Consider the following 27,729-nt stretch of genomic DNA (forward strand, 5'->3'; position numbering starts at 1 on the left):
TGGTCGGGCATCCCTGCAGACACAATTGGCTATGTCTGCGGTTGAGAAGCCGGATGTGGGTATGTGTCCTGGTCGCTACACTAGCACCTCCTCTGGTCGATCAGGGTGCCTGTTCGGTGGGGGGGGGGACTGGAAGGAATAGCGTGATCTTCCCACGCACTACGTCCCCCTGGCAAAATGCCTCACTGTCAGGTGAAAAGAAGCGGCTGGCGACTCTACATGTATCGGAGGAAGCACGTGGTAGTCAGCAGTCCTCCCCGGATCGGAAGAGGGGGTGAGAGCAGTGACCTGGACGGCTCGGAAGAGTGGGGTAATTGGTTGGATACAATTGGGGAGAAAAAGGGTAAACCCCCCGCCCCCCAAAAAAAAAAGATTACTGAAAATTTAGGTAGGGGGACTAAAAAAGGAAACGGTGTATAAAAGGTCAATTAAAAACAAAATGTTGACATCAGTGTGGTCTTTGCTATATGATACACATACTACACATACAGGATGTTGGGCTGTTAATGGTAAACATTAGAAGACATTTACACAGGTAAATTTAGTTTTATAATATAGTATGATCTAGCTGTAAATGCCAGGTAATTTACAGTTGGTATGAGGTTGAGTATAAATAACTGATGAAATAATAACCACAGTAGGTGCTTAATGCCAGCAGTAAGGTTTTAATGTCAATGCTAATACAGTAAGATAAGGAAAGAGAGAGAGAGAGAGAGAGGAGATGGAACAAGGGGGATGCTGTTCAGTTATTGATGAGTGCCACCATTCAGGATTAAGTTATTTTAGTGCCTGGGTGTTTTAGTTTTTATGGCTCTACTTGGCTTCCCGGAAGCGAGGACACCAAATAGGGAGGGTCAGCAGTTATCTTGCCGGCATACTCCCCAAGTCCAAAATCATTTCCACTGTCTTCATCAGGATCAAGCTCTGGGTTGTTTTGACAGCACTGGGGAGATAGCTCCTTAACCTCAAATCCAGATTTTGACTTCTCGTCATTGCAGTTGGGGTCAGTTAGGGTTTCTTTTTATCCACAAACCTCTGGACCTTTCCAGAGGGGTCCTTAGGGGCACAGTGGTTTGTGCAGAAGCAGCACAGTGAGAACAAAACATGCATCCCTATGGTGAAACAGCGCTGAGAGTCAGCGTTTCTGATTTTTGCTGGTGATTCATTGAAAGACTGGATTAGCCTGCAGGAGCTCCAGTTAGATGGGGTTAACTGCAGAGCTGTAGTCTGCAGTGTCCTTGCACGAGTTTCCAGGCACTGATGATACATGGGATGAAGTACAGGCACATATTGTCTCTATGTTTCATAAATCTGTGGGCTACACAAGCATACAGGTGGTCTTGAAGATGTTGAGGTGAACTGGAAGTTTAAAAGTTCCTCATGACAACAGAGGTCAAGGACAACATGTCTGTATGGTCAATGAGTTACGGACAGATTTGTGTTAGCCCATGTTTTCTTCAAAGTTAATTGGTAGATAATGGTCCAATCGTTTGGCCTTTCAATTATCTGTTGATAAAGTTTTATGGAAAATGCACCAAGATGGTCCAGATGACCTTTTGTGTGAATTGGATGAATGGCCTAGGTAGAGCGACAATGGAACAGATGTGAAAAAATAAAAACAATAAAAATGGCAAAAAATCCAACATATTTGAAACTTGAGAGTAATAAATTGGACATATTGCTTGTTTTAGTGCCACCATGTGGATAATAATGACGATAATGTAGCTCTTGTTTCCCCGAGTAGTGAGTGAAAGTCTAAATCTGCCAGGTTCGGTTGTGAAGCTTTTATGGTCTCTGAGGACCACATACTTTCAGGGCAGAGGAAGGGTTAGGGTTAGAGTTCAATAACTTTGTGCTTGGATTCCCAATAACTATAATAAAAAAAGAATAAAACAATTCCAAGAGGGCTCCAGCACACACAATGATTGGACTGCTAACTAAAATCAATAATTCAATGATAACAAAATGTAAGCAAAAAGAAAAAGGAGAGACCATTAATCTGTTAGTCAACATACAATCGGCACACATTTTGAAGTAATTCTTGCTAAAATATCAGTTACCGTACACTTTACAGGGCTGACCTTAGTTTTAACCTCCTTGCAAATCATGCATTAAATTTTTTTTTTCCTACAGCAGAAAGGGGGTGTCACAGGAATTTACAAAAGCTAATACTGTGCTTCATAATAAGACTCCAGTCATCACTCACATCTCAATCTGCTGGGTCAGGATTTAGTAATGACATGTTAACCATCTCCATCACATTTATTGATTGAGGGGGACACATATCATAGAATTACAATGCTCACAAGTATTCGTCTTGCAAGTGAAATCATCGTGGTCATCACAATGTCCAAGTGCGTAATCATATGTGCACAGTTAAGTTTTTATAGTTGATGGTTTAATGGTGTTAACTTAAATAATGGGATGTGGCAGCCATTCCGGGTGCTTATTTCCTAAAAGCCTTTCTGCACTGAGGGGTTGTTGGCTGAGGACCTTTCTTAGTCTCTCTTCATATCCTTGCTTGGCAGGTAAAACACTCCCCAGCCTTTATCCTGCCTCTTTTTAAAAAGTCAGATATCCCCACGCCAAAAACAAATGAATGAGGTCATAGTGTCTGATCTAAATATTACATACCATATCAGATATAACGGCATCAGCTACATTCAGTAGATGTTATAACGTTGGTAATGGGCATTTTATGTGGCCTACCTACAGGTGTCCTTTGGACTTGGAACACTAAAAAGTGGTATGTGACAAAATGTAATGACAAACAGTGTTGTCACTCATTTTTGTCCCTTTCTCACAGAGCAATGGACATCCAACTTCAACTTTCCCCCCCCCTTTTCCTCCCCAGTTGTACCTGGCCAATTATCCCACTCTTCTGAGCCGTCCCAGTCACTGCTCCACCCTCTCTGCCGATCCGGGGAGGGCTGCACACTACCACATGCCTCCTCTGATACATGTGGCATTGCCAACCGCTTCTTTTCACCTGATAGTGAAGAGTTTCACCAGGAGGACGTAGCACATGGGAAGATCACGTTATTCCCCCCAGTTCCCCCTCCCCCCCAAACAGGCGCCCCGACCAACCAGAGGAGACACTAGTGCAGTGACCAGGACACATAACCACATACGGCTTCTCACCCGCAGACACGGCCAATTGTGTCTGTAGGGACGCCCGACCAAGGCAGATGTAACACGGGGATTCGAACAGGCAATCCCTATGTTGGAAGGCAAAGGAATAGACCACTACACTACCGAGACTAATTCAACTTTAACTTTTTGCTTTCAAATGAGCTTCAATCTATTCAGTCACAAAGCAAAGGTTTGATACAAATTCAGCTTGAAGAAAATACAACAAAATCCAAGTTGCTTCGCGAGACGTTGCCTATACATGAATATCTACTATTACTACTACTTTTGGCTGCTCCCGTTAGGGGTCGCCACAGCGGATCATCCGAACATGAATATATTTCTCCTTATTTCTCTAGATCTCAGGCATCTATCACATTGCACTTTTTGACAAATCAGTCTATTCAGCAGAGGTTGCATTTATTTTGATTGGAGCCCCCCCCCCCTCCCTTTTCATCTGATCAATTGTTAGTCATGACTATCTTTATACATTCATAATCTCAACAACTGAGCGCCACTAAAATAATAATAACAATTAAAAAAAACTAGAGAATTTGACGATCCTTTGACATCTGATTACCACAAAATAAGGAAACTGACCCAGTGCTTCAACATTTCTCAGAAATCCATTTCAGCATTTGTCTTTGTGGTACTTCTTTTACAAGACACACCAATAAATAGATAAATACATAAATAAAGCAACAAATAAGGATTTCTCCTTTGTCATTTCCTGCCACGTTTAAAGTACATGGATAAATCATATTCACACATATCACGGGACTTAATGTGTCTATGGAAAAGGGGGAGGAGGAGGGAGGCACTTATTGATATGCCCGTCATCTGGCTTTTTAGAAAATAAATCTCATTGGTGCCCTCTGAATCTTTGAATTTGCCTATCACACACAGCGCTGTATTTCATTGTCATTGCTCCTCCTTTCTGTGGCACAACAATGTATGTGCGGTATTTGTGTAGTCTCCTAAGCCCATTTCCATGTGAAACCGCTGATGAGCATCACCACGGAGACATCATTATGGAAATTTGCCTTCCAGTGCTGATGTGAATGAATTGGGAGTGAAATCTATTGTACTAGTAATGAAGGAAAAGCTCAACCTCATGCATCCCACAATGGAGACTGATGATACTGCTCATACATTACTCTAGACATTTAATTACTACATGAGGCTTAGTCCCAACTGTGGCATTTACGTGGCACAAGAAGCACATGAGCCGCTCCCAGTCATTGTCATTTGACAAAATTTAACCTCATTCTGGACATCACAGTCAACAGCACCCATGTTTAATTTAAACTCTGCTTTCAAGAGTTGCTGTCTTCATTATATTTCCCCCTTTAACGGCGTTGCCTTTAAGTGTTCTTCAGTCCCCAGAGAAGGGAGAAAACAGTCTAGGGGCAGGTGAGAATATTATTTATGGAAGGAAGTTTGGTGGTATGGTGAAAGCTGCAAAATATAATAATAATAATAATAATAATAATAATATTTATATAGCACTTTTCTAGTCACCCAAAGCACTTCACATTGAAAGGGGTAACTCACTTCAACCACCACCAATGTGTAGCACCCACATGGGTGATACACAGCAGCCATTTTGTGCCAGAATGCTACCACACATAAGCTTGAGGTGGAGATGGAGGAATCGTTGAGCCAATTACATGGGGGGATGATTAGAAGGCCAGATGGAGACAACCAGGTTGGGAATTTCCCCAGTACACTGGGGAACCCCCTACACTTTGCGATAAGTACCATGAGATCTTTAATGACCACTGTGAGTCAGGACCTCGGTTTAACGTCTCATCTGAAGGATGGCATCTCCTACAGCACAGTGTCCCCGTCACTGCACTGGGGCATTGGGATTTGATATTTGTTGTTTTTATGAGGACCAGAGGGAAGACTGCCTCCTACTGGCCCAACAATACCACTTCCGGCAGCAACCAAGTTTTCCCGGGAGGTCTCCCACCCAAGTACTAGCCAAGCCCATACCTGCCTAGCTTCTGTCATTTGGTAAAGCCAGGGTACATGTTAGTATGGCTGCAAGTGTAAAGTTATTTGCAATGCAAGAAGCGATAAAGAGTAAGGTGTGTTGCTTAAAAAACATGTCACACAAATAGCAGTTGCAACAACAGATAATTTTACTGTAAAAGCCCTCCAGCTTAATTATCATGAAAGTCATTACTTTAAATATATTAACATGAACCCTCCACCATTTAGCACTTTGTACTGGTGATATTATATGTGATGATGATGATGATGATGATGATGATTATATGTGTAATCATATAATCAATTCCACCTCAGGGATGAAGAAAGTTTTTTTTAACTGAACATTAAATGTATTTAATAGCCATACAAATCTGGCACTCGTTTAGTGCTAAACTGTTTAATACTATCCAATCTTACCAACATTTTACTGTTGTATAAAGACAATTATATCAATAATCCATCCATTCCATCCATCCATTATCCAAACTGCTTATCCTGCTCTCAGGGTCGCGGGGATGCTGGAGCCTATCCCAGCAGTCATTGGGCAGCAGGGGGGATAATATTATATAAAAATCTAAAATGTCTGAATATCTGAAATATCTTGAGAAAAGATTGTAACTACTTTTTGTGAAACATCAGCTGGTAATTAGCTCACTGAAACTTCCGTATAAGTAAACAAATCCACCAGCCAACAATCAACCTCTTTACCTTAATGTATGTTTCAATGGTTTCACTGAGTTCTTAATGTGATTTTTGTAAAAAAAAAGAAAAGAAAAAAAATCAGTCACCATCACAACATCACATTACCAGCTTACGTTTCTTGCTTAAGCAGACAAGTCTTAAGCAGCGAACTTTGACCATTGATTTACTTTCTCACCAAAAGTGGTATGCACGTGCTGGCCAATTTAATGAGAAAGAAACAAGAACAAATATATTCAACTACAAATGTTGACTGAGTCTCGAATTCACAATTTTTCATAAATCGGAGTCCCAAGGCCTCTGATTCGGTTGGCCCATGGGGGGAATAATTGGCATGTGATGAAATCAAATGTCCCAATGAGTTTGACCTTTTCCATCGGTCTCAACTTCTCCAAGTAAGTGACATGAGACCACCAGGAAGAACTTGACTGAAGGATTCAGGCGTCTTTTGTTTTGAATCAATCCCTGTAATGGACTATTCACCGGCCTCCCAAAATCAGTTGTGCGCCAACTAGAGTTAATTCAAAATGTGGCAGCACGTGTTCTCACCGGAACTAAAACGTATGAGCACATTACACCTGTTCTTAGATCTCTGCATTGGCTCCCTGTCAAAACTAGAATCGATTTTAAAATTCTGTTAATTATATACAAAGCACTAAATGGCCTTGCACCACGCTATGTAAAAGACATGGTAATTACTTACAAACCAGCAAGAACTCTCAGGTCCAATGGCAGTGGTCTTTTAACCATCTCTCATGTTAGGTCTAGAGCAGGGGAAGCTGCGTTTTGTGTTTACGCCTCAAGTAGATGGAACAACCTGCCTGAGGACCTGAGAGAGGCCCCCACACTGGACACATTTAAAAGCAGGTTAAAAACCTTACTTTTCAAAACAGCCTACAGCTAAGTTCTTGGTGTGTGTGTTTGCCCTGAATATTTTGATATTTGTATATTCTGTACTAACACCTGCTGATCTGCATATTTATTTTCTGCATTTGCACTTTTAAGATTGAGTTGCAATTGTATTGTCATTTTATGTAAAGCACACTGTGTTGTCCTGTGCATGAAATGTGCTATATAAATTAAGTTTGGCTTGACTTGACTTTAGCTCCTGTAGTTTGTTTACAAATCGCCGTAACTGTCACCACGCTTGACTAATAGATCTTTAAGTGCTCTGTGCTTTCTCAACAACCAGCATGTCATTACAGAGTGCAAGCGTGGATGAAATACAAGAAAAAATTTGGGAAACTGGTGGTTCAGAGTCTGTCGTTCCTTACAAGGTAAACTGCAATTTCAGGATTGATTAAAATGCCACTTAAAGAAACAGCTCTAATGCTGCAGAAAACGTGTCCCTGTTAAAAAGATTTTCGGTGGCTTCACAACTCACCATAGATAGGGGTATGATGGCCTGAATGTCCCTCTGGACCACAGTCAGCTCTGTCACAACCTTCTCGGAGTCAGGAGGTGGATTCTGTCCCTTATAGTCAATGTTCCAGTTAATCCTCCTTGTCACTGACAGGCTGGTGAAGTTCTCCATCTCGAAATCCAGCTGCATCACCTCCACATTGCCCAATATATCCCTGCCAAGGATAGATAGATAGAAAGAAAAAGAAAAAAACAGCTGAAAAACAAATGCCAATTACAGCAAGATGTTCATGAAAATTACTGTGGGGACACAACACCGAAATCTGCTTTAGCATGCACTTGTTTTTGATAACTGAATAGTGTTCAGGACTGCAGAACTTTCAGAAACACAGTCCTCTGTAGCTGTTTTTTATTACTTAAGTCACTCATGAGAAAAATTGTTTTTATTCATTATGATAATAATGGGAATCAGCCCCACTAAAGGCATTAGAGTGAGGCTAAGTATTTATTTAACAAACAGCAGCAGAAAACATAGCTTTTCAATTATGCCCACACTCATTTAATTCACATTTAATTACATTATTTCCATAATTTTTCTAGTTGTGTTTCAATTTGTTTTAACTAACTTGTTGTAATCAACATAACCATTGTGATCTAGTGCTTCGGAGAAAGTGTAAATGGCAACTCTTATTTCACTGCTCTACATTCAAGTGAGACAAGGCGGACATTGTATTGATGATATATAGTAACCCCCCCACCTTTTTCTCCCCAATTGTATCTGGCAAATTACGTCACTCTTCCGAGCTGTCCCGGTCGCTGCTCCACCCCCTCTGCTGAGCCGGGGAGGGCTGCAGACTACCACATGCCTCCTCTGATACATGTGGAGTCGCCAGCCGCTTCTTTTCACCTGACAGTGAGGAGTTTCGCCAGGGGGACGTAGCACGTTGGAGGATCACGCTATTCTCCCCAGTTCCTCCTCCCCCCCAAACAGGCGCCCTGACTGACCAGAGGAGGCGCTAGTGCAGCGACCAGGACACATACCCACGTCCGGCTTCCCACCCGCAGACACGGCCAACTGTGTCTGCAGGGATGCACAACCAAGCCAGAGGTAACACGGGGATTCGAACTGGCGATCCCCATGTTGATAGGCAATGGACCACCACGTCACCCAGACACCTCTACAATCGTACACCTTTCCCTTAAACCAAAAGAGGTTTGATACCATAATCCCCACCTCTTGCTTCAACTTAACCTCACCTTAAGTTGTGATATTGATACACACACACACACACACACACACACACACACATTCACGCATGCATATGCACACCGCTAGATGTATCTAGGAACTGTTTCTCCATCCCCGCCCTAACGGCTATATTATTTGTTTTTGTTTTTTTTGGAATCTTGTTCATGTGTAACCTTGTCTCTGTGTCTTGTTTGTCTTAATTTTGAACCACTACTTTGTGTGCTTTAGAAAAGTGCTACAGCATTGCTCTCCCTATCTGCTGGCAGATCCCAGACTTCCTGACAGATAGAAGGCAATATATAACGACTCCACTACCTGTCAGACTGTCTCACTGGGAGCGCAATGCACCACAGCCTTGTATGCTGTGCCACCTCCTTCTACTCCCTACACACACACACACACACACACACACACACTGAAATGTCCATTTGTCAAACTTTTCAAATTTATTTTCAAGGTTGTGGAGAACCCCACCCTTGTGGGCAGCATCCCCCTCATTATCCATGTACAGGAGAAAGGAAGCTCGCTTTATGCAACAATATTTACTGACAACCTGGGGCTGAACAAACTAAACTGCTCAAAACATTGAAATATGACAACCTATTTTTTATCTATTTCTTACAGGCCCACATCTATGCACGGCAAAAGCATTTTCCCTCCCTTTCCCCCCTGATGCACTATGCATTGGATTATTATTCGAAAGACGACAGTTTTTAGGGTTGTATTACAGCAACCCTGCATCCTCCAACTGGGCTACCCCATGAATTATCCATATAACAGATACCATGGGCAGGGTCTTGCGGCTCCCTCCCTTTTCTCTTAGTGCCAAGTGCACAGTTTGAGAACACGGATTACAAAACTTTGTGTTATCCGTGCTCTCAAAAAAACAATCGACTCACTGAGGGGACTATAGGTCTGCTTCTGGAAAAATAAATTATTTATTTTAAGTAGTGTGATTGCTGGCCTTTTGTCTCCTCTCCACATGGAAAGGATACCCAGGATAAAGATTGGGTATCTTTATTTTGCTTCCATGAATTGCTAACACAAAGTTACAAAATGTCAAGCCTAAAACATCCATCCATCCTTTATCCAAGCCGCTTATCCCAGTCGGGGTCACGGTGATGCTGGACCCTATCCCAGTAGCCATTGGGCAGCAGGCGGGGAGACACCCTGGACAGCCTGCCACGCCATCACAGGGCTAACGCACACGCACACGCACACACATCTAGGAACAATCTAGTACGGCCGATTCACCTGACCTACATGACTTTGGACAGTGGGAGGAAACCGGAGCAGCTATATAAATATTTATATATTTTAATTCCAACACTAGTAGTTGTGTGCCAGGATGCACTGAAAAAGGGAAGACTTCCAGAAAGTGAGAGATGCTTCACTCTTGCTGTGATACAGATAAAAGGGGAAGAACCCTCACTACCATGGTAGCTACAGATTGATATCGCTGGGTAGTGTTGAAGATGTCATATTCGCCAAATTACAATCTAAGCAAGTGGAGACCCTACTTCCTTCTCTGGTGCACCTGGATCAAGAAGGCTTTATTCAGGATAGGAGCCCTGCTGACAATTTAAGAGTACAGCTTCACTTGATGCAGAGAGCTAAGGATGAGGCTGAGCTCCATCCTGTGTCCTCTCCCCTGATGGGAGAGGGCCTTCTATAGGGTGCAATAGGGATATCTCTTTTGCACGTCCAAAAAATTTGGCTTGGTCCAATTTTTTTTCCAAATGGATCAAATTAGTGTGCAATAATCCAGTAGCATCTGTGACAGAAGAAAGAACGAAAGCCACTTTATTTTGTCATTGTATGGTTAAAATGAAATGTGTTCTCTGCATTTAACCCATCGTGTTGTATAGGAGCAGTGGGCAACTGCAGCACCGGGGACCAACTCCAGTTCTTCTTTCCATTGGTCAGGGGCACAGGCAGGAGTATCAACCCCAATATGTATGTCTTTTTGATGGTGGGAACTGGAGCACCCGCAGGAAACCCACGCAGACACGGGAAGAACATGCAAGCTCCACACAGAGGATGACCTGGGGTTCGAACCCAGGACTGTAATAGCTCCACATCAGCACAATTCTCACTTAAGAAAATTCACAAAAAAAATACAAGTCCAGTCTCCCCCCACATCTTTGTCCTCATGTTTGAGCCTCTTGGAACAACACCCAACACATAAAGTGTAAGAGCAAGGCGACAATTAACACAAAATTCACTTGTGTAGATTACTTGCTATTAGTAGAAGTTGACCCACAAGTAGCTGTCCCAGAAATATGCTCTGTAACTGACAAGTTATCATTGATTTCGGGGTATAAAATCAAATCGGACAAATCAGAAGGAATACCCCTCTCAACAACATCAGAACCAACTGACCTTTAATACTCGTCTTGTCTTGTCTGGTAACAAACACATCACAACTAGATAATATGATGCAGAAAAAAATATCGAACCTGTTATTCAGCGTACTCAAATTTTATTGAAAAACTGGAGTAGGATAACAGTTTACCAAGCAGGGGTTTTTAAAAGATATTCTAAAGATTTGTATGCAAATAGCTGTCCTTTATGTTTCTTCACCATAGCAGCCAGTTGCATATGAAAAAGGCAATGGCGACTTAGAAGAGGCCAAGTTCTTGTAGCTTTAATCAAACCGATTGTTGCTCTCAAGATTCAATAAATGACTTACATTTTCAAGCCATTACTAGAGTGATACAAAGCATATACGTATTCCATCCATTATCTGAACCGCTTATCCTGCTCTCAGGGTCGCTGGGATGCTGGAGCCTATCCCAGCAGTCATGGAGACACCCTGGACAGGCCGCCAGACTATCACAGGGCCGACACACACACACACACACACACACACACACACACACACACACACACCCATTCATACCTAGGGACAATTTAGTATGGCCAATTTACCTGACCTACATGTCTTTGGACTGTGGGAGGAAACTGGAGCCCCCAGAGGAAACCCACGCAGACACAGGGAGAACATGCAAACTCCACACAGAGGACGACCCGGGATAACCCACCAAGGTTGGACTACTCTGGGGCTCAAACCCAGGACCTTCTTGCTGTGAGGTGACAGCGTTAACCACAGGGCCATCGTGCCGCCCAAGTATATATTTGGAAATATAAAAAAAAGCACTTCTCAACTGCTATAAATCATATTCTTTGAAATGTATTAGGAGGCTATTATTTATTATTATTATTAATAACAACAACAACAAAAACAACAACAATAATAATAATGTATTTTATCTGTATTGCTCTTTTCATTAAAAGCAAATCTTAAACTACTAATTTCCAAAATTGATTGACAAAGTCACTCATTTGCACACACACAGATTAGCCAACAGTTTTTTCCATCCAGCATGGACAAAGGCTGAGCAGGAACTTGACATTCCTTCTTTTTGGAGGACATTTTGACAAAATCCCATCCACTTGTGTTTCTTCAGGATCCAGTCATTTTGAGAAAAGCTGGAACATTATCAACTGACTAAAAGTAATCCATGGCTTTTATCTGAAGAATCGGTACGGTTTGCTACAGAGAAAAAAAAAGCAATAAACATCCTGCTGTAGCCAGCGGGAGAACTATACTTTCAATGGGGAACTATACTCAAAGGATAGGCATGGTGGCGCAGTGGTTAGTGCTGTCGCCTCACAGCAAGAAGGTCCTAGGTTCAAACCCCGGGGTTGTCCAACCTTGGGGGGTCATCTCAGGTCCTTTCTGTGTGGAGTTTGCATGTTCTCCCCATGTCTGTGGTGGGGTTTCTCCGGGTGCTCCGGTTCCCCCCACCATCAAAAAGACATGCATATTAGGGTTAATACTCCTGTCTGTGCCCCTGACAGAGGCATGGCAAGACGAACTGGTGTTGGTCCCCGGGCACTGTACAGCGGCTTCCCACTGCTCCGAGCTACACAGCCAGGATGGGTTAAATGCAGAGAAAGAATCCCCCAATGGGGATCAATAAAGTAGAAAAAGTAAAAAAAACAAAACAAAAAAAAAGTATATGGGGGAGATGCCTTGGTCTCCATAAAGCATCCAAAAAGAAAGTTTGGGTTTGGAAAAACAGACTCCTTGAAATTTCTCCAAGTTAAACATTGCCTTTCTTCAATTATTGAAAATAAAATCCAACCAACCATCAGGAATCTGAGACCTAGTTGAAACACCGTGGGGAAAGATGGGGTGCACATCAGTGTCTTATATGAGACTTTCATGCACCCCATCTTTCAGGATTTGAAGGAAGTTAATGAAAAGTGTGGGGGGAAAAAGAATGATGAGCAGAGTTAGCTTGAAAATTAAATGCTTAAATTAAATAAAAAGATAATAGAGGGGGGATAAATCCAGGGTGAGCCACTGTAAAAAATAAATAAAGTAAGAATGGAATAAAATTAAGTAAAAAGGGGATTAAAACAAGGGTGGGGGGGCTGTAGAAGGCTTAAAAAAAGGCCTCTTGATAAAGAAGGGTTTTACGGCCCGTTAATAAGGGTGAGAAAACTCACCCTTATTAATGATACAGGATTTAGTACATCAGAGGACAACACACCGCTTATCAATACCAATGTAATGAGTATTGTTTGGCATTTTACCCAGATGAGATTGAATTGGGGAGGCATGATGGCGCAGTGGTTAGCACGGTCGCCTCAGGGCAAGAAGGTCATGGGTTTGAGCCCTGTGGTTGTCCAACTTTGGGGGTCATCCCGGGTCATCTTTTGTGTGGACTATGCATGTTCTCCCCATGTCTGCGTGGGTTTCCTCCCACAATCCAAAGACATGCAGGTCAGGTGAATCGGCCGTATTAAATTATCCCTAGGTGTGAATGTGTGTGTGTGTGTGTGTGTGTGTGTGTGTGTGTGTGTGTGTGTTTGTTTGTGTGTGGGCCCTGTGATGGCCTGGTAGCCTGTCCAGGGTGTCTCTGCGCCTGCCGCTCAATGACTGCTGGGATAGGCTCCAGCATCCCTGCAACCCTGAGCAGGATAAGCGGTTTGGATAACGGATGGATGGATGGGATTGAACTGAACCTCTGTATAAGCTCATAGTGATGTCAAGCTATGGCTAAAATGTGCAGAATTGTATGGACACTGGAAAACTACAGTCAGTCTCTGGTGCAATGAAAGTTTGAGTAATACTTATGCTAAATACAGCAAGCTACTGTAGATCGTATTTAGGAGTACAGTACTGGAAAAACTTATTTTGAAAATCTGGACACCATTTGGAAGGAATGATGTATAATTGAAGAAACTGGTCCTGGCAATTGTATTGAATTAGCAAGTTGAAATATACACTCCATAAACACCTGCTTGTTTTATGGTACACACTATTATATGAAATACTTTGCATGACGGTAAACACACACACACATATATAAATATATATATAAATATATATATATATATAAATATATATATATATATATAATGAGGAGCGGAATTATATATCTATATCCTCATTATATACACACACACACACACATATATATATATATATACTATATACACACACACAGACCACAGACACACACACACACACACACATATATATATATATATATATATATAATGAGACGCTCCAGCAGAATATTAAGATAGATGTAGGAAAAAAAACCAAACTTACATACATAGCAGAACAAGCCTGCTTCGTGCGTCGCACACTCATCAGCTGCTAATATATATATATATTATATATTAGTTTTATTGTTTATAAATGACCTTACTTTACCTTATTCTTTGTGTATGTGTATAGACACAATAACACATCTACTAACACTTATAAAGGGTAAAATATAATATATATTGGTGCATGAAACTGGGTTTTGTTTTTGCTCAGTGTATAATTTTTGCAGTCGAAGTGCTTCAAGGGAGAATTTGAGCAGGGGCAGATTAGGATGGGATAATTACTAAAAAAATTATATAAATGGTCTCTAAGTGCGTAGACCAGTGTTTCATACTGAAGCAGCTGGTTTGGGGGAAACATCTGTTTGTCTCAGGGAGAGTGGTTTTTGACCTGTATTTGGCCATTTATATAGAATCCTTTCTTTTGAGACAAAATTGAGCTGAGTGCAAAATTCCATCCTTTTTTCCAAAAGTAGAAAGTATGTTTCTTTCATGTGTTGAGAGAACCTACAAAGTTGGTTCACATTTAATCTCTCTCCCTCCCTCCCTCCCTCCCTCCCTCCCTCCCTCCCCCCCCCCCCCCCCCCCTCTCTCTCTCTCTCTCTCTCTCTCTCTCTCTCTCTCTCTCTCTCTCTCTCTCTCTCTCTCTCTCTCTCTCTCTCTCTCTCTCTCTCTCTCTCTCTCTCTCTCCCTATCTATCTATCTATCTATCTATCTATCTATCTATCTATCTATCTATCTATCTATCTATCTATCTATCTATCTATCTATCTATCTATCTATCTATCTAAAGAGTTCAGAACCAAGGCTGCCGTCTGCAGCGCCATCTCAAGATGGCCACCTGAAGGACATCACAGACCCCCTACTGGACCCCCCGCAGTTTGCCAACTGGGCAAACAGGTCAGTGGATGATGCAGTCAACATGGGATTGCACTACATCTTGCAGCATCTCAAATCCCCAGGGACATACGCAAGGGTCCTGTTAGTGGACTTCAGCTCAGAGTTCAACAGCATCATCCCAGACATCCTCCACTCCAAACTCATCCAGCTCACTGTGCCCACCTCCATCTGTCAGTGGATCAAAAACTTCCTGACAGACAGGAGACAGCAGGTGAGGCTGGGGAATATTATATCCAACCACCGGACAATTAGCACTGGTGCCCCCCAGGGATGAGTGCTCTCATCTCTATTCTCTATTATTCTCCCTCTACACAAAAGACTGTACCTCAGGAGACCCATCCTAAACTCCTGAAGTTTGTAGATGACACAACAATCATCGCCCTAATCCAAGATGGTGATGAGTCTGCGTATAGATGGGAGGTTGATCAGCTTGCCCTCTGGTGCAGTCATAAAAACCTGGAGCTGAACGTACGCAAAACAGTGGAGATGCGTCCAGGTGGCATGGCGGTCTATTCCATTGCCTAACCAACACGGGGATTGCTGGTTTGAATCCCCATGTTACCTCCGGCTTGGTCCGGCGTCCCTACAGACACAATTGGCCATGCATGCGGGTGGGAAGCCGGATGTGGGTATGTGTCCTGGTCGCTGCACTAGCACCTCCTCTGGTCAGTCGGGCGCCTGTCCAGGGTGGAGGGGGAACTGGGGGGAATAGCGTGATCATCCCACACACTACGTCCTCCTGGTGAAACTCCTCACTGTCAGGTGAAAAGAAGCGGCTGGCGATTCCACATGTATCGGAGGAGGCATGTGGTAGTCTGCAGCCCTCTCCGGATCGGCAGAGAGGGTGGAGCAGCGACCGGGATGGCTCAGAAGAGTGGGGTGATTGGCCAAGTACAATTGGGGGGGGGGGGGGGGAAATCCCTCCCCCCCCAAAAAAACAAAAACAAAACAAACAAACACTGGAGATGTCAGTGGACTTCAGGAAGAGTCTCCCTGTGTCTGCTGTGGAAACTCTCAGGTTTCTGGGTTCCACAATCTCCCAGGAACTAAGGTGGGTGTCCAACAGACACAATCATCTAGAAGACCCAGCAGAGGATGTACATCAGCTCAGAAAGTTCACCCTGCCTCAGGAACTGCTGATTCAGTTCTACTCTGCAATAATCCAGTCTGTTCTCTGCACATCCATCACTGTCTGATTTGGATCGGCCATCAAACAGGACAGGGACAGACTACAGTGGACAGTCAGGACTGCAGAGAAAATCATTGGTGCCAACCTGCCCTCCATTCCATCTCCCCGGCAAGAAAAATCACTGCAGACCCATCACACCCTGGTCACAACCTGTTCCAACTTCTCCCCTCTGGCAGGCGTTACAGAGCACTGTACACCAAAACAACCGGACACAAGAACAGTTTCTTTCCACAGGCTGTCATTCTGATGAACACTTAACATTGTCATAATAAATCCAAGCACACTGTATACACTGTATATTGTACATATACATGCATATTCTGTCACGTCCACCTAACTCATGTGTATAAGTAACCTGCTAACATATTTATTCCAGCATCTTTGCACTCTGCCCCATTGCACTATTGCCTTCCTTTAACTTGTATACAGTCATTCCTTGTATATATTCCTGAAGATTGTTGTGCTGTTATTCTATGTAAGTACATTGAGAGCCACTAAACCAGAGTCAAATTCCATGTATGTGCAAACACACATGGCCAAATAACGATGATTCCTATCTATCTATCTATCTATCCATCCATCCATCCATCATATCTCATTTCCAACATTTCCAATTCAAGTTTATGTAGGTGAAAATGTGAACGGTTTCATTTGCATTGTCCTCTTGTCTTTCATCTGTTTCTCACTGTTTTATTTATTTGTTTCTCCAATATTATATTTACGTATAAAAAGGGTGACATTTTCATCACAATATTTTGGACTTGGTGTATCAAAGAATTACTACTTTGACACTAGGCCACAGCTACGCCAACAAAAACACAATTTCCTTTGACTCTTGATTTCCCCCAGCAGGGTACTGTCAAAACTAACAAAAATTATATAGACGGCACTTTTCTAAGTGGAATTATAAAGACATTGGGCCTCATTCATCAATCGTTCGTACATACAAATTTGTTCTCACACACCCATGGCATTTTTTTTGAGCTCTCAAGATTGCCCGACAGTCAGAAGCAAAGCCTGATGGTTATTTGTAATTCCCTCCCCCTAACATCTATTGTTTACCTCTTCCAACGAACAATCACCCAGATTTGCAAAGACATCAGTGTTAGCCAATTGGTGTCTAAATTCAGGGGTTAGCCAGGTTCTATACTGGCCTCTGAGAGAAACTTCAGGGCTAAAAAATCCCATGGGTGTGTAAGAACAAATCTGTACGTACAAACGATTGATGAACGAGGCCCATCATAATTATTGTAGTAAAATTAAAAAAAAACATGTGGATCAATCATACAGGCAAGACAGCAGCACTATAAAACTTGGACTCCGTTCTATCACATAATATTGTCCGACTCATTTGTCTTATGGTAGTCAACAAGTGTATGCAGAGTTGCTGCAGAGTTGCTTGACCTTGTGGATCACTGATTTGTGTGCAGACGTTGTCCACACGAGAATATGGGTCAAAGAAATAACATAAATTAGATGACAAGTGTGTGCAAAACTGTATTTCAACGCCAGTCTCTCACTACTCATATTTTTAAAGGGTTATCACTTCATTTTCTCCCTATGCAACAACAAACACTCACACATTGGCGTGAAACTGGTGTAATCGCTATCAATGCACCAGATTTCTCCCACTCATTGTTATTGTCTGAGCCCTTTTAATCCAATTCAAGATCAAGGCAGGCTGGAGCCTATACCAGTGGGTATTGAGCAGAAGGTACAATGACACCATATTCAGTCATTACTATTGGCTAATTATAGTCTCCAATTCACCAAACATCCTCATCTGGACTTTCTTTTTTTCTTTAAAACCCCCCCCCCTAATAAAATTACAAATTATTTCAACATACAGTCATTCCAGTCTCTCAATTTGTGTCTGACATTATTTGGCCTTGTTCACATTGACTACAGTTGAAAGAAATATCACCTCATACTTTTTATGATGATACTAAATAAAAAAATTAAAAAAATCAGACATTCAACATACAATTTGCGTAATTCAATGACCAGTGTCAGACAAGAAAACAAAAAACAAAAAAACAAAACACAACCAATTTGCCCTGCTACAGACTCCGGGTTACCAGAGTTTATGAAAATTGGGCTATAAACAACTTCTCTACCTGCATACGCCATATGCATTCTCAGAACTGGTGTAAACTGTCAGCTGCAAATGAGCATGAGACCCGTTGGTCAGCTTGCAAAAAGGTAGCTGATGCATTCCCCTGGAGAGTGGAACATTTTTCTTTTCTGCTTTGGTATAAAAAACGGGAAAAAAACAAAACACAAACAAAGAAACAAGCACACTGCCTTTGTAAAATGTCTCCTTTCTGTCTGCCTCGCAGGCATTCTCTTCACTTTCATATATAAATAGGAAACTATACAGGAAGCAGAGTAAATGTGCTCCTGCATGTTCTGCCCCAACTCCATTTGCTTAATGATGCCCTCTGTAATTTGTGCCAACAAAATCTACTTTTTGTAATACCTTGCTTAAAGGCTTCTATAGAGCTAGAGGGGATTTCAGCTTTTGATCAGAGCCCTCTGTGAACTGATTAACGGGGAGAGTTCAATTGATCATTTACCTTCAAGGCATAGTTATCAAACAAGAGCCAGAAGACATGTGGTGCAGCATGTTCTTAAATCTATCTCTACACAATGCATATTTGCACTGAGTGTACAAAACATCAGGATTACCCTGTCTTTCCTCGGTATTTTCTCACTTGGTAAATCAGTGTGCATGCCTTAATTGCTTATTGATTTTACAATAACTTCACCTGACTCATGATGGCGGGGTACAGATGAAGAGGTAGGAGACAGGTTAAAGACATATTGTCAGCTAGTTTGCAACAGAGACATGGTTTGTCAGAAGGGGCGTAACTTAATCACAATTCGGAGGGTCACCTTACTTTGCTATGCACACTCATTGTACGTACTGCATTATTGTCTTGAAATGTTATGGTTTTATACTGTGACATCATAGGCACTACACTTACTGTAAAACAAATCAACTTTGTTTGCTATTTTAAACGTTTCCTGGTAGGGTATAAAAGAAAATATATGATTACAATATTCATTCATTCATTCATTCATTCATTCATTCATTCATCATCAGCCGCTTCTCCGGGGTTGGGTCGCGGTGGCAGCAAGCTAAGTAGGGCACTCCAGGTGACCCTCTCCCCAGCAACGCCCTCCAGTTTCTCCTAGGGGATCCCAAGGCGTTTCCAGGCCAGATTGGACATGTAGTCCCTCCAGCGCATTCTGGGTCTACCCCGGGGTCTCCTCCCAGTTGGCTGTGACCGGTAAACCTCCAAAGGAAGGAGCTCAGGGGGCATCCTAATGAGATGCCCGAACCATCTCAACTTGCTCCTTTCAACGCGAAGGAGCAGCGGCTCTACTCCGAACTCCTCACCCTATCTCTAAGGCTCAGCCCAGACACCCTACGGAGGAAACTCAGTTCAGCTGCTTGTATCTGCGATCTCACCCTTTCGGTCACCACCCAAAGCTCAATCAGAGGTGAGGGCTGGAACGAAGATTGACTGGTAAATTGAGAGCTTTGCCTTCTGGCTCAGCTTCCTCTTCACCACACCGGTCCAGCACAACGTCCGCATTACTGCTGATGCTGCACCAATCTGCCTGTCAATCTCCCGCTCCATCCTACCCTCACTCATGAACAAGATCCTGGGATACTTGAACTCCTTCACTTGAGGCAGTAACTCATCCCCAACCCGGAGGGAGCAATCTACCATTTTCTGGTAGAGAACCATAATTAATTGCAATTATAATATCCATCCATTATCCTAACCACTTATGCTGTTCTCAGGGTCACGGGGATGCTGGAGCCAACCCTCGCAGTCATTGGGCAGCGGGAGACACGATAATAATATCCAGCCCAAAACTTAGCAACTATCTGTTCAGTGTGGCATCACAAACAAGTGGTTCTAGGGCATTCGGGTGGTGTGGCAGTCTATTCAGTTGCCTACCAACACGGGGCTCGCTGGTTCAAAATCCAGTGTTGCCTCCACCTTGATCGGGCGTCCCAACAGGTACAATTGGCCGTGTCTGCAGGTGGGAAGCCGGATGTAGGTATGTGTCCTGGTCACTGCACTAGTGCCTCCTCTGGTTGGTCGGAGTGCCTGTTCAGGGGGGGAGGGGGAACTGGGGGGAATAGCATGATCCTCCCATGCGCTACATCCCCCTGGTGAAAATCTTCACTGTCAGGTGAAAAGAAGTGGCTGGCAGCTCCACACGTATTGGCGGAGGTATGTGGTAGTCTGCAGCCCTCCCCAGATCAGCAGAGGGGGTGCAGCAGTGACCAGGGTGGCTTGGAAGAGTGGGGTAATTGGACAAGTACAATTGGGGAGAAAAAGGGGGGGGGGTGTTAAAAAAAATAATAGTAAGTGGTTCTTGGGTCAGGGCTATCTATTTTTTCTTAGGAGCATTTATATATTAGTGCTGAAGTTGTGCTTGCTCGACCCCTTGTTTGATAAGGAATAATTTAGAGAATTATTTAGAGCCACAGGGACATATTTAGAGCAAAATATTGCCAATCAAGAAATAACCTATATCAAACCTTATTTTTCTCCTTTTTTGATTACAACACTGGGAAAGTGATGCATTTACAAAAACTCATAATGGATCCAATGGCCACAATCAATAAGGTTAAAAATCAATTATGCATTATAGTGATTGTATCAACAAGCTTCAATAAGCAGTAAACAGTATTTCTGGATTGAGAGTCAAAAACTGAATATACTCAGAATATTTCCAACGACGACTTAAGCTACTAGTTGATGAAGAAACAACTGGGGGATAAGGACATTGAACAAAGAATGATGAAAAGATCAACAATACAGCAACGTAAAAATGAAGAAAAAAAAAAACAAGTTACAGCTTTCTTTTCATTTCCATGTTCTTCAGGCAAACAAAAGATGTTCAAACAGAGTTAATACTTTCAAGTGCTCACTGGTGAGATGTTTAATGCCTCAGGGTGAAAAGGACAGAGTTGTGCAGAGGTTCTTATCATATGGTACGGAGGGTATGATGGTGGTGAGTCCAAAGTATACTGTTGAAACCCCGTTGATATGTATATAAAACTTATCTATATTTGAGTTGTAGCTATCACTCACAGCTACAGATAAAAATGAACTCTAAGATGCTAAGAAACCAGAATTATAAACTGAACATTTTTGCAATAACATGTTCCAGTGACCGAGATATCTTTGATAATACTCAGAAATGAATATAATTTATATCTGGTTCCCTGTTTGCTGTTCCATGAACCGAACACAAAACGGATATTAAGAAGAAACCTTATGAGCTCAGAAGATGTGTCATGATTATCATCCAATTCTCTTTTACAAAAAGTAGCTGCAGTAACTACATGATGAGCTTGGGGATTAATTCATCACTGTTGCTTTGTGACAGATGACAGGATAAGGCTGCAAGACCTATTTTTGGCTAAAGAAAAACAATTAGTATTACATTTAAAGAAAAACACAATTATAGATATTTCTAGAAATTGCATGATTTTGCTTTGCGCTCTCATCACATCCGGATATGACAGCAGTTACTTTGTGGTGATCGTCTTAACTTCAAACCAGTTAAGCGGTAGTGAAATCCAGCTTTCTACATTATCATTCTTTTCTAAAACAATACAGTGCTAAAATTTAACTTTCTAGTGGTAATTTTGTAAACACACATAATCGACAAGCTAATCGCTTCCACCATCCATCACATACTCTCATCCACTCAAGAAAGGTAGAAAATTAACTGGGTGGAACTATAATATCAAAATCAAAGCTGCATTACCTCCAGCTTGGCTGGGCGTCCTACAGACACAATTGGCTGTCTGCGGGTGGAAAGCCAGATGTGGGTATGTGCCCAGGTCGCTGCACTAGCGACTCCTCTGGTCGGTCGGGGCGCCTGTTCGGGGGGGGAGGGGAACTGGGGGTATTAGTGTGATCCTCCCACGTGCTACGTCAGGTGAAAAGAAGCGGCTGGCGACTCCACATGCATTGCAGGAGACATGTGGTAGTCTGCAACCCTCCCAGGATCAGCAGAGGGGGTGGAGCAGCGACCGGGATGGCTCATAAGAGTGGGGTAATTGGCCGGATACAATTGGGGAGAAAAAAGGGGGAGAGGCAATAAAAAAAAAACTAAGCTGTTAGCAGAAGCATATTCACCCAGCCAACTGAGGATGCACAAGCCAGTGCTTTCTTAGTGCTGGTCCCAAGCCCAGATGAATGGGTTGTGTCAGGAAGGGCATCCGGCGTAAAATGTTTGCCAAATCAAATATGCGGATCATAAATCAGATTTCCATACCAGATTGGTTGAGGCCAGGGTTACTAATGACTGCCACTGGTACTGTTGGCCAGCAGGGTGCCGGTGGAAACTATGCTACTGTTGGGTGAAAGAGAAAGAGATGGGGAAGGCATGTCCAGAGGCAGTGGGAGAAGAGGAAGGGTATGAGTTTGGAGGTGAGAGTTGGAACTTTGAATGTTGGCACTATGACTGGTCAAGGGAGAGAGCTGGCTGATATGATGGAAAGAAGAATGGTAGGCATACTGTGTGTGCAAGAGACCTGGTGGAAGGGAAGTAAGGCCAGGAGCATCGAATGTGGGTTCAAACTCTTCTACCATGGTGTGAATGGGAGGAGAAATGGGGTAGGGGTAATTCTGAAGGAAGAGTATGTCAAGAGCGTGCTGGAGGTGAAGAGAGTGTCAGACAGAGTGATAAGTATGAAGCTGGAAATTGAAGGTGTATTGATGAATGTTATAAGCACATATGCCCCGCAATTTGGGTGTGAGATGGAAGAGAAAGAAGAATTCTGGAGTGAGTTGGATGAAGTGGTGGAGAGTGTACCCGAGGAGGAGAGAGTGGTGATTGGAGTGGACTTCAATGGGCATGTTGGTGAAGGGAACAGAGGTGGGTAGGTATGGTGTCAAGGAGAGAAATGTGGAAGGACAGATGGTGTTGGATTGCAAAAAGGATGGAAATGGCTGTGGTGAATACATATTTCAAGAAGAGGGAGGAACACGGGGCGACTTACAAGAGTAGAGGAAAGTGCACACTGGTGGACTATATCTTATGTAGAAGGTGCGATCTGAAAGGGATTGGAGACTGCAAGGTGGTGACAGGGGAGAACGTAGCTAGGCAGCATCGGATGGTCGTCTCTAGGATGACTTTGGAGACCAAGAAGAGGAAGTGAGTGAAGGCAGAGTCCAAGATCAAATGGTGGAAGTTGAAGAAGGAATACTGTTGTGTGGAGTTCAGGGAGGAGTTAAGACAGGTACGGGGTGGTAGAGAAGAGTTGCCGGATGGCTGGGCAAGCACTGCAGAAATAGTGAGGTAGACAGCTAGGAAGGTACGTGGTGTGTCATCTGGACAGAGGAAGGAAAACAAGGAGAATTGGTGGAGGAATGAGGAATTACAGGAAAGTACACACAGGAAGACGTTGGCAAAAGAGAAGTGGGATAGTAAGAGATGAAGAAAGTAGACAGGAGTACAAGGAGATAGGGCATAAAGTAAAGAGAGGGGTGGAAAAGGCAAAGGAAAAGGCATATGGTGAGTTTTGTGAGAGGTTAGACACTAAGGAAGGAGAAAAGGACTTGTACCAACTGGCTAGACAGAGGGACCAAGCTGCAAAGGATGTGCAGCAGGTTAGGGCGATCAAGGATAGAGATGGAAATGTGCTGACAAGCGAGGAGAGTGTGCTAAGAAGGTGGAAGGAGTACTTTGAGGGGCTGATGAATGAAGAAAATGAGAGAGAGAGAAGGTTGGATGATGTGGGGATAATCAATCAGGAACTGCAGTGGATTAGCAAGGAGGAAGTGAGGGCAGCTATGAAGAGGATGAAGAGTGGAAAGGCAGTTGGTCCTGATGACATACCTGTGCAGGCATGGAGACGTCTAGGAGAGATGGCAGTGGAGTTTTTAACTAGATTGTTTACCACCATCTTGGAAAGTGAGAGGATGCCCGAGGAGTGGAGAAGAAGCATACTGGTACTGATTTTCAAGAACAAGGGCGATGTGCAGACTGCAGCAACTACAGAGGTATAAAGTTGATCAGTCACAGCATGAAGATATGGGAAAGAGTAATAGAAGCTAGGTTAAGAGGAGAGGTGACGATTACCATGCAGCAGTATGGTTTCATGCCACGAAAGAGCACCACAGATGTGATGTTTGCTTTGCAAATGTTGACTGAGAAGAAAAGAGAAGGCCAGAAGGAGTTACATTATGCCTCAGTGGATTCAGAGAAAGCATAAGACAGGGTGCCGAGAGAGGAGGTGTGGTATTGTATGAGGTAGTCGGGAGTTGCACAGAAGTATGTAGGAGTGGTGCAGGATATGTATGAGGGAAGTGTGACAATGGTGAGGTGTGCGTTTGGAATGACAGAGGGGTTCAAGGCCGAGGTGGGATTACATCAAGGATAGGCTCTGAGCCCTTTCTTGTTTGCAATGGTGCTGAACAGGTTGACAGATGAGATTAGGCAGGAGACTCTGTGGACTATGATGTTTGTGGCCACATTGTGATCTGTAGCGAGAGTAGGGTGCAGGTTGAGGAGAGCCTGAAGAGGTGGAGGTATGCACTGGAGAGAAGAGGAATGCAAGTCAGTAGGGGCAAGACAGAATACATATGCGTGAATGAGAGAAGTGCAGTGGAATGGTGAGGATGCAAGGAGTAGAGGTGACCAAGGCGTATGAGTTTAAATACTTTGGGTCAACTGTCCAAAGTAACGGGGAGTGCAGAAGAGAGGTGAAGAAGAGAGTGCAGGCAGGGTGGAGTGGGTAGAGAAGAGTGTCAGGAGTGATTTGTGACAGAAGGGTACCAGCAAGAGTTAAAGGGAAGGTTTACAAGATGGTTGTGTGACCTGCTATGTTATATGGTTTGGAAACAGTGGCACTGACAAAAAGACAGGAAGCGGAGATGAAGGGGGCAGAGTTGAAGATGCTAAGATTTTCATTGGGAGTGACGAAGAAGGACAGGATTAGGAACGAGTATATTAGAGGGACCGCTCAGGTTGGACGGTTTGGAGACAAAGCAAGAGAGGCAAGATTGAGACGGCTTGGACAGGTGTGGAGGAGAGATGCTGGGTATATTGGGAGAAGGATGCTGAAGATGGAGCCATAGTAGAGGAAAAGAGGGAGGCCAAACAATTTTTTTTAGAAAATGATTGTTATTTATATAATAAGATACTGGCCCTATGCTGATACATAAACACCATTGTGGCTGTCAGATCAGTTTTCTTTCACCCCAAGTTAACAGAGCACATGTACTTTTATCATATAATTCCTTGTTTTGTTTTGTTTTAACCTGTGATGTCAGCAGTCTTGGCATACAACACAAGGAAACTGTATACCAATGTGTCCTAGACAGAGTTAATCTGCAAGTGGAGTTCAGGTTCTCCACTTGCAAAGGAAATCTTTATTAATTATCAAGAGCTGCTTATAATAACTCTGTCCTTTGAATGATCTGTGGGATGACAAGAGCACAGGGTTTTTGTTATACATTTATAGCCCCCACCGGCCCCGTTCTTCTGCATATTTGATCAGCTAAACAAACAATGAGCATTGCTTCTCCAAGAGGGGGACAATCACCACAAGTGAAACAAGGAAACTTAGAAATGGAAAATTACAACATATGTCTGATAAGGCAGACAAATACCCCTTTCACATTGGCCAAAAAACCCCGCTAACACCTGCCTTTGGTGGTCAATGTTACATTGACCAAAGGCAGGTGTCACGGGGGAGGGGACAGTCCCCTCCCCCCGTAGTCCACACCCATGACAATGAGCCGCCACCCAGGGGTCCTGGAAAGCACTCGGCTGTGCTTACTGCTCACTGCAGCCCGCCGGTACGCAGCAGGCAGGACACTACCTAGCACCAAGAATAAAGTGATCCACCTGGGCAGGGGGCCCACCCCGGCCACTCCCTAGCTTACCACCCACCTACACTGACCTGCCGCTCAATGTGTCTGTTGTGTATGGAGTTATTATGGCAGAGTGTGGAAGTATCGTCCAGGCTCATCAGACCCAAACCACTTCTCACGCCCTGTGGACCCTGACCTGGTAGTGGGTGTTGTTTAGAGTGTGGTTTGTGTGAATGGGTGTGTGATAAGCTAGTGTGATTGGAATTAAAATTTCAGGACATTGTTGAGGTGCATGCAGGGGCAGGAGTGCTGCGGGCAAGATCTCCACTACCTGCCAGGCCTTCACTCAAATGGCTCGTACCTCACCTCACCTGTCCTGCAAACACCAGACCTATGTATCGTTTGTTGCACATGCTGCATGCATTCCAGAACTGGGGGAGAAGGGCAGGGCACAGCAAGACCAATGCAGGAGTGCAGCCAGCCAGAATGGTCAAGCAGACCCCCCGCCTCAGGACCGGTCTGTGGCTCATCCCCGGTACTGGAGGGGACCCCACCCGTAGCGACCAACCAGAGGCACCCGCCATAAACCTCCAACATGGTGGGCTGTCCTTATAATAGTTTAGTAAAAGGATAGCTTATTAATTATATGTTGGCCCAGAATGTTTGAACAGGTGGGGAGAGCCAGATGGCGTGGAAGTAATCGTCCGTGGTATTGAGTGTACAATGTGAACAAGTGCCTTTTTTTCTGGGAACCCCATTTTGAACATTTGGTGTTGTGTGATATGTGCTCTATGTAAGACTTTGTACTGGATAAGTTGCATGTTTGAATTGTAAGTCATAGAAAACGGGTTGTTACAAATATACTTCCAGAAGGCAATATTATAGTCTATATAGTAGAATTCTTTTTATTCAATAGCTTGGTTGCCAGGTTGAGTGGTACAAATCACATGAATTCTGCCATGTGATTGAAAGTTAATAGCTTATTAGTCAGAGAGCATTTTATGGTATCCAAAAAACACAGAAATTTGACCAGCTACACATAAAAAAAATTACGCAGTATGATAATTTCATACTCGGATTGAAGGACCTCATACAGATGCTTTTTTTTTATCTCGTGGGTTTTGTTTTTTTTTCATGCAAAAATATTCGGACTTGGTATGTACAGACCTTAATATCCAACAGACCCATTATTAAGGCTATTAGTTGCAGCTGTGTTTTTCCTGATATGTTTACATCACATAGTACCAAGACCAGCCTGGCATGTTTAAACATTTAGATGGTTTTTATTCTGTAGATGACAGCAAACTCACTAAAATGGTCTAGGGTTTAGTTACCCTTTCACCAATCTGCATCAGTTATTGTGGTAAGGACATAAGTGTGTATATGTCTGCTAACAGGAACCAAAACAATGAGATGCAGGCTGCGAAGAATGGAGAGGTTCTTCATGTCATAGCAATGTCTAGTAGGGTTCTACGATTCTGGATTATATGGGAATCACAGTTTTTGGCTTCGAATTGAGATTATGATTCTTAGACACTAATATTGTTAAAAAAAAAACCTCTCTCGCTCTCTCTCTCTACATTCATTTGCTAAAAGGCAATTCACAATTTTTAAAAAATTTTTTGAGATACTTTACTGAGCCCCGTAAGGAAATTATGATCTGCATTTAACCCATCCTAGCCGTGCAGCTAGGAACATTGGGGAGCCGCCGTGCA

General features: G+C 43.2%; 1 protein-coding gene across 1 annotated transcript in view; it reads right to left on the reverse strand.

Annotated features, from left to right (window-relative positions):
- The window catches only part of tmem132e (transmembrane protein 132E), a 167,574-nt gene that overhangs the window by 55,713 nt on the left and 84,132 nt on the right, over positions 1 to 27,729 (reverse strand). Inside the window, exon 4 of the mRNA XM_056284913.1 lies at positions 7,211 to 7,403. Coding sequence (XP_056140888.1) covers positions 7,211 to 7,403 — 193 coding nt within the window. The remainder of the gene's footprint in view (positions 1 to 7,210; positions 7,404 to 27,729) is intronic.

This window comes from Lampris incognitus, chromosome 8 (genome assembly GCF_029633865.1).
Source record: "Lampris incognitus isolate fLamInc1 chromosome 8, fLamInc1.hap2, whole genome shotgun sequence".
Lineage (NCBI taxonomy): Eukaryota > Metazoa > Chordata > Actinopteri > Lampriformes > Lampridae > Lampris > Lampris incognitus.